The sequence below is a fragment of the Thrips palmi genome, unplaced genomic scaffold (assembly GCF_012932325.1).
Source record: "Thrips palmi isolate BJ-2018 unplaced genomic scaffold, TpBJ-2018v1 HiC_scaffold_18, whole genome shotgun sequence".
NCBI classification, from domain to species: domain Eukaryota; kingdom Metazoa; phylum Arthropoda; class Insecta; order Thysanoptera; family Thripidae; genus Thrips; species Thrips palmi.
Window position 1 is genome coordinate 2,718,191 of NW_023144627.1, and position 16,737 is coordinate 2,734,927.

The following is a 16,737-nucleotide window of genomic DNA, read 5'->3' on the forward strand; positions in this document are numbered from 1 at the left end:
GAATATTTAGCCTGTAGGGATTGATTTGACTCGGACTGGCCTCGGGTGCCTAGCCTGCAGTTAGAGAGTGGTCCCCTTCCGGGCGCTAGGTAAGCCCCGCAATGCCACCCCCTCCTCAACAAAAAAAAGCCTTATGGCGGACTGGAAGTAAGAGCTAGCGTTGTCATCCGGGGCTGTAGCCTAAGCTTAACAACCTTCGTATCGTAGTACTAAATGTGACAGAGCAGAAAAATGGAATTTACTGTGATACATCAGTCATTCAGAAGCGTAGAAAACCAAAAAATATAAGAAAAACTACCGTAAAATTCGTCTAAAATAATGGGTCGGACATGGTAGCGAACGCTTCTTTGCCATCACCCGCGCACCATGGCATCGAATGATTTCGGCTGTACTATGGTAAATTTATGTTCCCTGACCTATTATGAACCTAAATCAGCAAGGGCGTCCCGTTTTACCTCGTAATAGCTTCACGGTGGCAAATTGAAAAACACACGATTTTTCGCCTCGTTGGATGGGCGCTTTTTTCACGACTTTTTGAAGGGCCTTCCTTTGAAGCCTGATAGGAGCTGTCACAGTCGTCGCTCGGACATACCTTGGAGGAGGGCATTTGTATGGAGTGGTGATTCCCTGGTGCACCTTCCTGTTTGTCAGTCTCTAAAGCCCTTAATATGTTACATAGAAAGCAATGCCGTTGCTTATATTGCTCCATAAGGACCACGGATGAACGATTTGCACCCCTTTCCGACCATTACTTTCATATTTCACCTTTAAATCCCGAATAACTCAGTAGCTCGAGCTGTCTGGAAGATTGTAGAGAGAGACAGACTCTGTTTTGGCGCGGCTCACCACGGCCCGGTCGGCGCGGCGGGGTGTCATGGCGAACGGCGGACAGAGGCGTTGGTGACAGTTATCCACTTTACCTGCTTTTTGTGAGTAAATCAACTCATGATTTGCCAAAGGGCTTGCGAACCGTCATTCGTATGCTTATGCAGCTTTGAAATATGCCCAATATTTTAATCTTACTAATGTCTTTTGCTAGTAGTACCATGACAAAAGTCGTGCGACGGCTATGTTTTTGATCGACCGGCTAGTTTCCTCTAGTTACCAATCAGTTCTCTTCGATTTGTTTATTGATCCTTTCAACTGTCTGTTTTGAACGCATTGCCACGATACTGGCACTTGAATTTAACTGATTCATTGCCCTAGTTCTAATTATTCTTACGTATTCAGCATATCCCACCGGAACCTAACCTATAGCCGTCGCGAACTGTCAGCAGACGACCTGAACTCATACCAACCGAACTGTTATCAGACCACACTCATGTACCAACGCAGAGGCGTAAATCACGAAAGTATTGCCTTCTATTTCGCTAATTATGTAGAAAAGTATTTCGCAATATTTCTAAAAGCATGTGTCATTGATTATTTGGTCTCGTTTGAAACCACTTTCACGGCTCCAAAGTTGGTAGCACAAAGGGAAGAAGAAGGAAGAAGAAGAGGCCGTTTTCGGGCAGTTGTAGAAGCCGTTGAACGAACTTCCAGACAGCTCAAGCCATGTCTGAGGGAATTGCTACTCCATACAAATGCCCTCCTCCAAGGACATACACGCTATTTTGGAAGACAAAGAAAGGTTGGAGGAAGGTCTACCGCGAAATTCAAATCGATTCAATCTCCGTCGGGTCTGCGGTGACCCGTCGAAAAAAAATGACCCACACACTAAATGTTTATGTAGAATTTTGTACGTGCCACTTGCACGATTTTGTGCATGCGGGGAATTTGCATAATATTATGCGTGAAAATGCACAAATTTATGCAAATTCACGCACAATTTTATGCACGACGGCATACAAGTTTAAAATTATGCATCACCACGTACAAAATTGTACATAAACATTTAGTGTGCACAATTGATTCGTGACCCACAATTGATTTTTTACCTTAGAGGGTTTCTGTGATTTGAATCTTTACGTTAGAATAGACTACGGAACCATGTTCACTTAGTTCTCCCAAACGAGGAGGAATTTAGAGACAATTCAAGTGGAGCTGAGGTCTGCGTAGAGTCTACTTTGCTCTGGTTCATTTTTGGAGTTGGCTCTTTTTTCCAACTAGTGTTCTTAAAAAAAGGGGGAGTTAAGTCTACTTGACTCTTTTTTCATTATAGTCATAAAAATACAAGTTGAGTTATCTCCTTTTGCCAATTTTTTTAAGGGGGCAGTAGCGTCATTTGCACGTGTTTTGACGATTTTCGAACCTCCTGTTTAGACGTTAATATAAAGATAAGTATGAATGTCAGGGACAAACGGCAGGCACCATTTGAAAGATAAAAGATTTTATAACATTTTCAAAAAAAAATATTTTGTTTTAGCATTGAATTAGGATGTTTTGTGTTCTATGCAAAAATGGTCTGCAAAATTACATGGTGTCACTGCGCGCACGATTGCAGCCAAAGTTTTTAACTTTTTACCAATCGGTAAAATGCATCTGAAAAAGCATGAAATTGCCCATAAAATGACCCTTGGGTTTCAATATTGGGCAAGAAAAACTATTGAAACGCTCATCTTCAACTTAAGATGGAAACGAACCACATTTTTTCTGGCCCAATATTAAAACCCAAGGGTCATTTTATGGGCAATTTCATGCTTTTTCAGATGCATTTTACCGATTGGTAAAAAGTTAAAAACTTTGGCTGCAATCGTGCGCGCAGTGAAACCATGTAATTTTGCAGACCATTTTAGCATATAACACAAAACATCCTAATTCAATGCTAAAACAAAATATTTTTTTTGAAAATGTTGTAAAAACTTTTATCTTTCAAATGGTGCCTGCCGTTTGCCTCTGGCATTCATACTTATCTTTATATTAACGTCTAAACAGGAGGTTCGAAAATCGTCAAAACACGTGCAAAAGACGCTACTGCCCCCTTAATAGAGCCATGTGGACTTTAGCAGAGTTATCTCCATTTTCCAATGAAATTTGGACCGTAACTGGGGTTAAGTTGAGTTGTTCCCTTTTTCCATGTGGATTTTCTCCTAAACTGCTAGGAATTGAGTCAAATAATTTGGTGTAGTGATGTTAACCGTTCTGAGGCACAATAATACATAAAAAAGTCAATTTGGGGATAAGTCAAGTTATTCCCCTCTTCCGCTTCCTGGATCAATTTTGACTTAATACGTGCATGGACACGTGAATCCATAACTTTGGTCATGTCCAATGAATCCATCTGGTCTAGTAATTTTTAGTGTCTCCACGCAGTATCCTTAGCCTTCTGCTTTTGAGGGTGTGTTAGGAATTATGAGTAAGTGACGGTTGGAAAGGACGACAGTGAGACGAGTTCGGCTTGCTTTATTAGAGAGGATTTTTTTTTCTTTTTCTTTTAGGGAAATCCGATTACGGTACATGTCTAATGGCGATTTCTCCCATTTTTGGCGCACCTCAGCAATGCAATCACCTCATAGCAATGCGCTGCGGCATCCGGGAGACTTTTGAGAAGTCACCCTCTGGAATAAATCCGCCCTGTGTCATATTCCTTTCCGCAGTCCAAATCAACGTCTCATGAAAGAAAACTGATCATTTTTGCCTCGCGTGCCCGTTAGCGCAACTCGAGGGTCTCTCATTTCGTTTCTTCTGCCGAGGCCTCCTGTGCTTCGGGCTACGAGGGCTTCTGTACCATCTCGAAATCGAATGTCAAACAAAAGCGAGTTACGTTGCTGTTTCGGTATCGCGTTTTTATCCGAGCCATGTAACGCCCGTAAGGCATAACTTTGAAGTAGGGAAAGTTCAAATTGACTGGTTCGTTTTTCAGGACGTAGAATCCCTACAACAACAAAGAAGTGCAGCTTTAGAATCATGTTAGGAAGGGCCTAGAACGCAGTCCACACGTGCTCTGCATCATGCTGGCCACACTCTCAGAGTGTTATTGGGGTTGGTTCGTCAAAATGTGGAAATTTTAAAATCAAAGATGTTTAGCTTAATTACCACTTGCACGGACCAACAAAACACCTTCAGAGAAAGGCATGTACATGTTTTCAGTCAAAATTTTTGACTTCTTGTACCACATAAAGCGCCGGAAAGGTACAAAAATGGCCGTTTTGTCGGTGTCCGAATCCCCGATTGAAACACAATGTGAAGTCTAATTCCTTATAACGCCGTTAAAACACCCAAAGTTTTGTGTGTTTTCGAGAGTGGACACTCTAATCTACATTTTAACTTAAGTCCCGAAACCTTGAGTCGATTGGTTCGTTCGTAAAGTGGAAGAAAAGTTTTGTCCGCAAATTGCGTCACTTGCTACCGGCATTTGTATTTCGCGGCTCTAAGCGTGTTTTGTGCCTGAACCGAACCAAGCGCCAACCCTATTCGGCTTCGAAATTGATATTAAACAAAACTGCAACGGTGGAAATACTTCCACAGGAGTATGGTAGGTTCAAAACAAGGATAATAGGTCGCTTTGCCGTAACTCGCTATCATAAACCTGTAATCGCCAACGCGTAATTTCGACCTCCCCCGGATAAACATTTTCAAATACTGGGACAAGGTCATGTTTGCCGCTTCATTTGACCTATTTACACCATACAGCGTCTGTTACGTACAAGCAAATTTGGTATTTCCTTGCGAAATAGATGGTTTTTGGCTGAGCGATAGCGAAGCCCTTGCCGTGTTTGGGCGCACCAAAAACTGACTGGTCGTGCGTCTGTCTGTTTGTACTCACCAACGATTCTCAGCAAGTACATGGTCTTTAGCTCTCATATTTCGCATTTAACATCCCCTTAGTTTCTCCCAACACGAGTTTGTTTCAAATCATTGATTAGTATCGTTTGAAATATTCAAAACATCTTTTTGAATCAGGTCATTAGCATGGTTAGGTTGGCAGCAGTCAGCCAGCAGTTACCAATTTCTCATACCTGCGGCTGCGGCTCTCAAATACGGGACAGAAGCTAAACAGCAAATAAAACAAAATAAAAAGCAGAAGGGTTTGGAAATGAGATCGGCCTTAGTTTTCAAACATTCTAGAATGATTAAAACCCCTTTGGAGTATCAACACAGCGAAATATGGAGAATGGAAGTGAAAATGATTTACGTCTTTTGTTCCCCTCGCCCCCCTCCCCCGTTAGAGGGGAATCTTCTTCAGGTCAGTGCACTTTGACAGATCATTGTAACAAGAATGTTTTTATTTTGACCTTTTGTATTGTGGGCATCTACTTATTTCATTTTCTATAGTGTCATCCTCTTTTTTAAAATTTCATAGTAGAGGAAATCAGGGAAATGCATAAATAACTTGTGTTGAAATTAGCAGCAAATTAGTTTGGACTCGAGAAATACATTCTATTGAAATGCTGCAAGCTGACAAGAGTGCAAAAGTACTATCATGTGTTTATTTATAGAATCAATGTATGGTTGTGTATATTTAATCCTAATAGAGTTTGAATAGATATTGGCTTCAAAGAGATGACTCAGGTTTTGAGCGGTGAGTGAATTAGTGAATGGATTTAATGAGACGATTCCTTTAACTTCACTGAATTTAATATAACTGGTACTACTCAGTATTGTATACCTAAGTAAGATAAATTATGTTGGTTCATTAAGCCTTGGGTAGCCTTGGCATTGGACTCTATGTGACGAATCACTGGATTTGACAATAATTGGTCCCCGTTAACTGGTTCAGATCAGCCTACCCTAAACCGACTCTCTTAATATTAACTGTGATAACGTATTCCAATCAATATTGTTTTATTCACTGGTTCACAATGAAAGAATGACAAAATGTTTCATAGATATTACTTATAAAATTTTGAATTCATCAGTCAAGAAAAAAGAGATTTCGAATAGTGACCCAATCATACGAGTAACCAATTAAGCGATTCAATGCTGGCAATTGAATGTTACTCGACTGAGGGATTCGCATTGGTGTGGCATCAGGGAATTGGTGACGACAGAGGGTGCTTCATGAAGACAAATAGTAACGATATACAGAAATTGAGTCTTAGGTATTGTATGTAGTTTTCAGAGTACTAGTCACAAAAACTACATTTATTTCAATGCCAATCCTACATTTTCATCTTCAGCTACACAATTTGTGGCCAAACTTTCCAAGTTGAGATTTATGTGTTTCCCTGTAGTTTTCAGTGCGCTGTCCTCAATATTGACCTTTAAATTGTCCTCAGATCCAAAATTTATACCGATTTGGGGTTAAATTTTTTTAATTGAATTGTACATTGATTCTTGCAGTTTTTTAATTGCTGATACCGAAAATCACTTCTATTTTAACACCAGACCTATATTTTCATCCCATATTAGGTCATTTTGGACCAAAATTTTCAAGTCGAGTTTTATGCTGTTTCCTGCAGTTTTTGGTGTGCTGAACACAAAAATGACTTCCAAAATTTTCCCAGACTCACACTTAACCGAATTTCGACCAATTTTGGACCAAAATTTTTAAATTGAGTTTGACGTTGATCCCAGCAGTTTTTGGTGTGCTGATAACGAAAATCACTTCCATTTCGACTCCAGACTTATATTTTCACCCCAAATTAGGTCATTTTGGACTAAAATTTTCAAGTCGAGTTTTATATTGCTTCCTGCAGTTTTTGGTGTGCTGAACTCAAAAATGACCTTCAAACTTTTCCCAGACTCACATTTAGCCGAATTTTGACCAATTTTGGACTAAAATTTTTTAATCGAGTTTGACATTGATCCCAGCAGTTTTTGGTGTGCTGATAACGAATATCACTTCCATATGTACCCCTGGTCTAAAGTTCACTCAATAATGAGCCCATAAGATGCACATTTCGCCACTCAAGCAAAGTCCAAGGGGTACAAACTATGTCAATTCGCATCGCTCAGCCACACTACGCGCCCACACTAAACGGCGCGTACCCCTAGTTATAAAGTGTAATGATGTAATCGGATGTAATCAGCCAGGACCCCGGCGTCGACGCCTGTTACTGCACTTTTGAAGCTTAAATACTTGTTTATTTCGCATCCAAGCCTATTACATATGTTAGGATTTTTTGTTTGTCCTGATCAGACGAATCGATTTCTATAAATAGATGTCAGTTTTGTCCACTTTGAAATTCCACCCAAACCACTTGAATGTAACGAACGTCGACGCAAATGTAACAAACGTCGACACGCGTGTAACAAACATCGACCCAAAGTACGCTTTCAACATTTAACACTAGAAGCGCCGAACGGGCCCATTTGACCCATTTTGAGTTTTGAACTGTAATTTCGACTTTTGAAAATGAAAGTGGCAGACCCCTAATTTCTGACTTTTCCTAGAATGATGAAATGCGTCTAAATTCGAAATCTGGACGTTCTCGGACCATATTTGACCGAGATAAATTGACTTTTACCGTAAAGCGCCAAGCGGGCCAAATTGACCCACACGTCATTTCGACCACATTTCGCGTTTCTTCACAACGTAACGAGCTATAAACTGATTCTTCACCACTAAAAATGACTTATGTCACATGAGGAATGCGTTAGGTCCGCGTTTATAACGAAATAGGCAACCCGCAATACATTTTCTGGCTAGAGACACCGTGCAGCTTCCTTTGTCGTATACTGCCAATGTCTTAGGCATTTTGGGTAACCCGATTGACTTCTCAACGCCCTAGGGTGTCTCTCGGACACTGAGGCGCTAGTCTACCTTCAGTGGCACTCATAGCACGCTCAACCCGAATCCTTGAGACAAATAATTCCATCACTTACTCATGCGTAAAGATAAAAATAAAATGCCGATGTCCACTTTGTTGCTCTCGTGTCTAGTGTCTCAAGGTATTTCACTTGCCTCCATAACTATTAACTAGTACGGCAACTATTCATTCCCTAGATGTCTGAACAAGCCGGTCAGGACGATGGACGACACGGAAACCCATCTCAGGGATATAGCAGGAATAAACCTGGTTGTGAGAGATCACTGAATGCTAGTTGACGAACGGACGCAAATTAGGACCCACTACGCGCCTTGCTGGTTATGCCGAGTTTATTGAGTACCCGAGAGTGTTTACACGTGTCTCTTACATTCCAGCCTTTTTAGCACACACTCAATCGAGCACTCAATCCTCCTTACTATGAGCTTCTCCACTCTACAAAAAATGTCCTGTCAACGCCGTTAATTTATTACCAATGTTTGCTGTTATGCAATTCACGGCGTTTGCTGTGAACTAGTTCACGGCGTTCACTGTGATCTCGGTTACAGTGTTCACTGTGATCTGGCCACAGTAAACGCCGTGAATTGGAGCCTGATTTGCAGTCCTTCGGTGCTCAGCGGCGTCAAACTCACAGTGTTTACTGGGTACCAGATCACAGTGAACACCGCGAACAAGATCACAGTGAATCCCGTGAGCAGTTCTCAGTAAACGCTGTGAATTGACCTACAGTGAAAACTGGTAATAAATTAACGGCATTTACAGGACATTTTTGGTAGAGTGTCCGTTGCTCTGAATCCTGGTTTCCGGGCATGCCTTGCAGCAATGCTTTGAAGGTTTGGCCAGGTCTTAATGGTCTACGGTTCAGTAATTTGATTAAAACTCACTGTCTCGATCACAAGGCGGTTACAATTATGCCATCTATTATCATCAAAAACGTTTCGGCAACGAGGCACTGTAGAAAACACTAGGAACAGCAAATCATGGTTTGCGGGTTGCCTACCTCGCCCCCCTGTGACCCCTGTGCACCAAATTTTATCCTTTGACTTGCTAAGGGTCTGCAAATCCGTTATAGGTCCCCTTTGAGTCGAAATGACGGTTCAAGAGTTGACATGTACGACGGAAATGCCCTTGGGTCAAATTGGCCCGCTCGGCGCTTTACGGTAATCCGAAAACCCGGCGCTTCTAGTGTTAAGCCATTTGAAACAAAACTGGAACGAATTAAGCTTTGATATTTCTTGGGGACCATTCTAGAGCCATCTTGAATGAGCCTGCAAAATTTCATCCGAAAAGCCGCACATTAAAATCTTGGAAATCCCGCGCCTCAAATTCCCACATCTCAGCGAACCAACCCATATTGTGAATAGAAGGGCGGGCCTAAGTCACGATGGTACATCGATAACTTTGCTTTACCCGCTCACGGGGTGTGTGATGCGAGCGGGCCGAAGGCCCGGGCCTTCGACTGGCCAAGTTGGGTCTGATGCGAGGGCCGAAGGCCCGAGGAAAGGCCGCCGGCAGGCCAAGCTGGGCCGGCCCCCTGTCGAACCGAGTTGCCGGCGCAGCGAAGCGGAGCTGGCAACTCGGTTCGACGGAAGGGCGAGCTCTAGCTTGTTCTTTCGGAAAAGGTACTTTGGTAGATTTTTTGGCCGGCAGGGTCCGGGATCCCAAAAAGCCCCAAACCCTCAAAAACAGCAATTTTTAGGGGATTGTGACCTCTACCAAGAAGCCAATCGGTGTCGGATCCGGCCTAATTTGTGTTTCGGCAATTCGTATTCACTAGAGGAACCAAAAAAAAAACGGGAGGGAGCCAGATCTGAGGGGGTCCCCGGCCAAGTGTTTTTTTTGTCTGGAGCTGCTCTTTTTTAAAAAAATAAATTCCTGACAGTCTATGTAGAATTTTTGCCGCCTCCACCGGTCTTCTGGCCCACTGTGCGTCCAATCGACAAGTACCGGCGGTATGCGGCAGGGCTTCTTCTTGTCCATCTCCGCCCCGCTGTGGTCCGCGATGATGCGGAACACGTCGGGTGCCTGCTCGCGCGCCGCGGTGCAGCCGCACTGAGGAAAGGTCATGATGAAGAAATTTTCCTTCCACTGGTTGTTGGCCCACACGGCCACGTTGATGTTTGCCTGTTGGACAAATGACAAGTTTCCGTTTCTTTAAGAGGGCATAGGGGAAGTTGTCACAATTTTGGCGCATCTCGTGTCCGAGCCAGGGTCAGTGGAGCGCAAAGTGACATCATTCCAAGTACGTAGAATCGAATTATTGTTATATTTTCCCCCGACTTGAATCTTGGCCAGAACAGACGCAAATCGAATGTCCCTTTTTCCGATCCGATTGGAATCGAAGTAAGAAAATATACTTCAATGAACGCGATCTTGGACAAATGTGCAAGTGAGGTCAGGAAAATCTTCTAACAATCGCGAGATGGCGATGGCATCACTGAAAACGTAATGGTCGGCGCACACATGGCCAAATTATGGTTTGACAAAAAGTCACGTCAAAAATTGGCGTGACACGAAATTCACGCCGACAGACGGCGTGACATGTGAGTCACGCCTTCATTTGGGATGAATGACAACGCGTTTCATGAGAAAAGTCACGCCAAACAGCGGCATGACAAGACGCCAAAAGTTGGCCTGAAACTTTGAGTCACGCCGATTTTTGGCGTGACTTTTCTGTCATGCCGTTTACTGGCGTGACACTTAATTCGCGCTCCTGCAGCGGCACGAAGTCATGCCGATAGTTTTTCAGTGATGATAACTCACTTGATTGCAACAACCTATGCATGCGATTCAGAAAGCATGGACTTGTGCACAACAGCGCACGAAAATGAGCGTTGTATTCCGGAAGCCGAATCAAAATGCTTTATTCCTGGTTCGTTTTTTTGTTTGCTTTTTTCCGCTTTTTGACTCGAATTCTTAGTTCACTCGGGCTAATTTGAGGCAACAAAAGGTTCGGGGAGAATGACAGGCCAAGTTCCCCTCCTTTAAGACGACAGCGCATTCTTCGGCTCCTCATGCCCGCGTCTGCGGGCACTCTACAAAAAATGTCCTGCCAACGCCGTTAATTTATTACCAATACTTGCTGTTATGAGCAGTTGCCAAAATAAGGGTATCTTTCGTGTCTTTTGGCTCTATAATCGTTATTTTTCAACGTATTGAGATGCGGTTTGGTGCGTTGTGTTGGGCTCGACGTCGCCCACTCTCATCCATCTTAAGTCAACACTTTTTCAATTCAGAAGATGTCGATAAAGTGCTCCAAAGGGTCATTTTGTAACGTTCCGGCATGTCCCCCGTCCACAAATTCAAAGTTTCGATGCTTATATTTCAGCTAATATTGAACGTAGAACCATTCTGAGAAGATATTCGGAAACTTTATTATTTTATCTATCAGACACATGTTACTGAACTCGTTTTTACGAGCTCGATTTGGGTGCAATCTGTAAACGCAAAATGTCCTCCGTGGTTGACTTTCCGGAACGTTACATGTGAATTATCACGGTTTCTCGCGTTGCACTCCACTGATAGTTCTCGGCCTTGTCGTCAGATTAATCTGTAGCATTTTTGCCGTCGAATGGTGCAAACGGGAACTCTGAGAAGTTAATAGAAAGCTCAGAATCTTGTTTTATAGGTTATGTTTCGGTAGTGTCCGACCATGATTTTAAAATGCTTTTGTGTTCCCCGGGCAAGTTCTAGACCAAACAGAGATATGATTCTTTCGGGACGTGTTGAGGAATCTTAAAACAGGTGCTCACACCAAATGGCGTGTTTTAATTCACAGCAAGAGAGTTACTAGGCCTGTTTGAATGAAAATGTAACGTTCCGTATCCCGCTTTTTTCTGTAACGTTCCGTGTCTTTCCCCTATACTTTTGATAGGGGCTTTTTGGTCTTTCTGCAATATTGCACCGGGAGCTCGACTGCGTTCAGATATAAGTCGTGGGACATCACTGAATAAATTGGCCGAGAAAAAAGCCGACTTTTCCACATTTTTTTCTTGCGGTTCTATGGCCTTCAAACGTGCCCCGAATTTTGGCAACTGCTCTTATGCAATTCACGGCGAATGGTGTGAACTAGTTCACGGCGTTCACTGTGATCTTAGTTACAGTGTTCACTGTGATCTGGCCACAGTAAACGCCGTGAATTGGAGCCTGATTTGCAGCACTTCGGTGCTCAGCAGTGTTTACAGTGTTTACTGTGAACCAGATCACAGTGAACACCGTGAACAAGATCACAGTGAATCGCGTGAGTAGATCACAGTAAAGGCTGTGAATTAACCTATAGTGAAAACTGGTAATAAATTAACGGCGTTGACAGGACATTTTTGGTGGAGTGGGGCCACTCTCTTCAAGGTTAGGAAAACTAGACCGCTGTCGTCAAAACCCTTTGCACAGTTGGACAGGGCTTGAAATGTAGAGTGCATTGGGCTAAATGCCCTTCTCCGTGCTTACCTTTCACCACCCAAATTAAATCGAATGCTTTGCACAAAAAAAAAACACCAAAGATCAAAATTCAAGGAAAAGGCCCGGCCGCGCCGCACTTCCTTGACTTTAAGGATGCCTCCCTTACGTGGAGTGAAATTGGTGAGACGCGCGGGCAGGCCACTCGCCTTATGCACTTTTGAATTCACGCTCTACACTGTCATCCTTCAATCGCCTTCAATCGACATTTTATCAGTATTCATTGACGTTTGTGCGCATTAATTGAGTTTTGTTTAGTATATGTAAAGACGAAATTGATGATATTGATTGTAGAACAAACAAAAACGTTAATGCACATATAATGCGCACAAATCTTTATACTTTATCAAACAAAAACTTAGTACGAATCTGAGAGTGTATTCATCTGTACAAAGCGTTTTGCGAACACAGGCCAAGTTTTCAAATTCTCGAAATGCGCGGACGCCAATTTGCTGGCTCGCGCATGGCTTCGCGCGCTGCTTTAGCCGTCACACGCTAAATGTTTTTGTACAAATTTTGTACGAGATATCACAGTTTTTGGTCCACACGAACTTCTCGTACAAATTTTTACAAAAGTTTGTACAACTTTCTACAAAAATGGCGAAAAATGTGCAGTTTTTCGTTCGAATATTTCGTGTGCACAAAAAACTATGATGTCTTGTACAAAATCGTACATAACATTTAGTGTGTGCCTGCACCACCCCTGGCCTGCCTGGCGTGCCTTACGTAGAAACGGTCTTCTATGTCTTCCTTCACGGATACATTTCCCGTCAACAGCTGCAGGTCGAAAGGTCTGCTGGGGTTAAAGTGGGTTGGTCGAACATTTATTTCGAGGGTTCCATCAGATGGGCATGCCTCCAGCATACGGAGGTTCACGATGTACGGACCCTGAGGAACAGAACATACCACTCGTCCTACACTGAAAATCTACCGGCGTGACTTCGTGCCGCTGCAGGGGCGTGAATAAAGTGCCACGTCATTAAACGGCATGATAGAAAAGTCACGCCATAGCTCGGCGTGACTCAAAAATTCACGCCGATTTTTGGCGTGAATTACTTGTCATGCCGCTTTTTGGAGTGACTTGTCTCAGAAAACGCGTTTGTCATTCAACGCCAAATGAGGGCGTGACTCACATGTCACGCCGGTTTTCGGCGTGAATTTCGTGTCACGCCAATTTTTGGCGTGACTTTTTGTCACACCATAATTTGGCCATGTGTCCGACCATTACGTTTTCAGTGATAACCATCAACTTCTGCATCTTAAAATTCAAGAGCATTTTTTTTTTAAAGCGGCATATTTTTTTTTTTTAAGTAAGAATCAAATTTAAAAAGGAAAAGTTTTTTTTTTAAATGTTGATGTTACATGTAAGAAAAAATAAAGGTTATGGAACCAACTTTACTCTACAAATCAAAGAGTGTACATAGTATGCTCTAACTGGAGCATGCCTGCAAGCACGCTCTAGCTAGCGCATGCCTGCCAAGCATGCACTAACTAGAGCATACATGCCATGTACACGCTTCCTGATGCAGAAAACTCCCTATCCCTTATGCAGTAAATGTATGCTTCAGTTAGCGTGTACATGGCATGTATGCACTGGTTAGTGCATGCCTGGCAGGCATGCGCTAGTTAGAGCGTGCTTGCAGGCATGCTCCAGTTAGAGCGTACCATGTACACTCTTTGATTTGTAGAGTATAGCTGACTTTGCAGTATGAGGTTATTCATTTCCTAACGATCGCAAAGGCAAGTCTGTTACTTGGGTGCGGTAAGAAAGTTTCACTATTAAAGTATAAATAATTTAATTCCATAACATTGTAGTGAAGCTTAAGTTCTCACTTCTTATATGTTGTTGAAACTTTCATTACAGAGTTATAAACGAATACAGGGTGAGTTTTCTCAATGTGTCAATAATTTGTGGGGAGCTAGGGCACCCCGATGGGATCATTTTTCGCCAATGAACTAGTGGGCGCAAACGTCTCGGTACGGAGATAATTGGTGTTTTGTAATTGGCTTTCCCGCCGCCGAGCTAGGCAGACCATAGCGCCTGCCCGCGTCGCGGGCTGCCTACCTTACCGGCGCGCCGCAGCCAGAGCGCACCGAAGCCGAAGCGCTCGGCCGAGCGCCGCCGCGCCGGGAGAGCGCGCTGGTGTCAGGGCGCGCATCCGCGCCAGCTCCTCGTTCGCAAACCCATCCATGTTGTCATTACGTTTTGTGCTGAACCAACTCGTGCTGCACTGCCTGGTTCGGTCAGCGCCTCAGGGGTGTTTTCTGCTGTCAGCGAAGACAGCGTCAGCATCAGTCAACACGGCGCGCTCTAGCGGCGAGGCGTGGAAGCGCGCCTGGCACCAGCCAGCGCGCTCTCCCGGCACGGCGGCGCTCGGCCGAGCGCTTCGGCTTCGGTGCGCTCTGGCTGCGGCGCGCCGGTAAGGTAGGCAGCCCGCGACGCGGGCAGGCGCTATGGTCTGCCTAGCTCGGCGGCGGGAAAGCCAATTACAAAACGCCAATTATCTCTGTACCGAGACGTTTGCGCCCACTAGTTCATTGGCGAAAAATGATCCCATCGGGGTGCCCTAGCTCCCCACAAATTATTGACACATTGAGAAAACTCACCCTGTATGTAATGAAATGCAAAGAAAAATTAGATCATAAAAAAGTTGCCACAGTTCTTGAGTTTCAGTCATAAGTGCAAACTGCTGTCGTAACGGCCCCGGTATCGTTTAGCGTTGGGTATCATCCCTGTTTGAGAGTGAATTGCCGAGGACGCTAGCAGTAGAGACCAGGCAAATAATAAGCGACCCAGGATGTCTGCTGAGTTCAGAAGCAGATGGGCTGCTGCCTGAAGAGAGATCTGGTGTTGACCCTACTCTGGCAAAACTAAAGCGTAGTATTACCCTCTGTTATCAAGCGTAATCAGTTTGCGCTTGAAACCAAGCGTAACCGGCTCATCCACCAAGATTCCTCCTATCTAAATGCATGGGGGAATTTCAAGACAACGCTTCGTTTCAAGCGTAACGTCTTCAAGCGTAACTTTGTGCTTGAGTGAAGCTTAGAGTTACGCCCCAGTTTTACCAGTGTACCAGAGGGCAGCCTGTAGACTCCCATCAAGCAAAATCAGAGAATTAAGTTTTGTCAATTTCAAAATCGCTCTTTTCTTCAACTATTTGCTATTATTTTCACGATCCAGCACTTCGCATAAAACGCGCAGACTATCTCCTCACGTTTCAAGATATAATTACATGTTACGGAATTGAGAGCGATCCCCGTGTACCATGCGACACCTAGTGGCAGACTTGCGAAGCATATGGCGAAGATTGACGATTCAACGGAAGGAATTGATGTTGGTGTTAACTCTAAAGTGGATGCGAAGGTGCACTTACAGCGAAGGTATTAATGTTCTTGCAGCAAACACGACCAATCAACAACAGCGCTGGAAGAGTTCCCATGACCACGAAATGGAGCTTGGACCGCATGGTGCTTCCAGAGGGAATCGGAAAAGAGAACTGAGTAAGCACTTCACTGGTCTGCCCGGAACATCACGCCCACAGGCCGTTGGCACTTGTGTAGAACTGATGAACCAAACAGACGGCAACCTGAGGGATAATGCATGGGAATTAAGGGTTAGTTGGGGTAATAACAGGACAATTTTATTAATAAGATCTCCACAAGTCTGCAATGGCGAGCTGGAGTGTTTGTAATGCATTCAAATAATAGGGTACCCTGTTTAATACCATGGGCACTCAAATAATTTTGGAGTTGCGTTATATGTACTATGAAAATTCGGACTAGCAAGATAGGGGTACGAATGGGACACGCTGCAGCGTAAATGGTTGAATAGTTGCTTGCTTTTTACTGATGTAATGGCGATGCGCACTCTCTTGAATTACTGAAGTATAATTCTCCGCAAAACCACCATTAATCATAACTTCTCCTTCCTCCAGATTATTTATGTTGGTTTAATAAAATGAAGACTGCTGGTGTGCAATGAGATCATGAGTTACCAGCAGTTGCAGCTCCCTGAAGAAAACATCCCAAAAGTCTTGTCTTAAGAAACAAGTCGACGCCATCTAACTGCAGTCTGTCGATTTCCACTGATCATAATATTTAACTTCTTCAATCATTTCCTCTCCAAAATATATTTCGATCATCTCTTAAAGTTGAAGGTCATCAGGGCAATTCTCACAGCTTCCTAGATGACACGATTCAGTGGGATTGTCACTAGAAAATACTTTGGGCCGTCAACTTCTGATGAGAGACGTTTAATTTTATGCGATCCTGCAGTTCTAAACATGAATTTAGGATTCTGAAGGTAGGTGCTCTGATGGTAGGTGCACACACATACCATAAGTGTGCCTGGGTGTCCAGCTGGGACACATTCTTGAGGCATTTATGATGCAAATTTTGAAGCAGAAATGTTTATATTATATCCACGTATCCTTGTGCCCCTTTAAATGGGTTCAGCGAATGGGTTTTGTCTGCTGTGGGTTGTATGATGTAGAGAACGCGAGAAGATGGCAATTTCTTCCCGGAAGAAGTTTTGGTTTGCGGCTCACTTTTTCCTTGGAAATCCCCGAGGACCAGGTTTAACGGCAATTAAGGTGAGCTCCGCAACGCTGGCGTGTGGTGACTCTGTTTTCAC

At 43.7% G+C, this 16,737-nt stretch overlaps 1 protein-coding gene across 1 annotated transcript; it reads right to left on the minus strand.

The window, feature by feature from the left end:
* Positions 1–3,620: 3,620 nt before the first annotated feature.
* On the minus strand, positions 3,621–16,737 carry LOC117644589. Its single transcript, XM_034384166.1, has 5 exons — positions 16,652–16,737; positions 15,479–15,691; positions 12,831–12,992; positions 9,597–9,773; positions 3,621–3,814 (listed from the first exon to the last, which is right to left on the minus strand). The coding sequence occupies exons 2-5, from the start codon at positions 15,569–15,571 to the stop codon at positions 3,650–3,652; spliced, it is 597 nt and encodes a 198-aa protein (XP_034240057.1). The 5' UTR covers positions 15,572–15,691; positions 16,652–16,737; the 3' UTR covers positions 3,621–3,649.

What these genes read in the sequence shown, in the direction of transcription:
- LOC117644589 (XM_034384166.1), bottom strand. Translation starts at nt 15,571, where the DNA reads ATGCGGTCCAAGCTCCATTTCGTGGTCATGGGAACTCTTCCAGCGCTG. An exon ending in AGAACATTAATACCTTCGCT is followed by an intron (nt 12,993 to 15,478) that starts GTAAGTGCACCT and finishes TCTGTTCCTCAG; the next exon opens with GGTCCGTACATCGTGAACCT. An exon ending in ACATAGAAGACCGTTTCTAC is followed by an intron (nt 9,774 to 12,830) that starts GTAAGGCACGCC and finishes TTTGTCCAACAG; the next exon opens with GCAAACATCAACGTGGCCGT.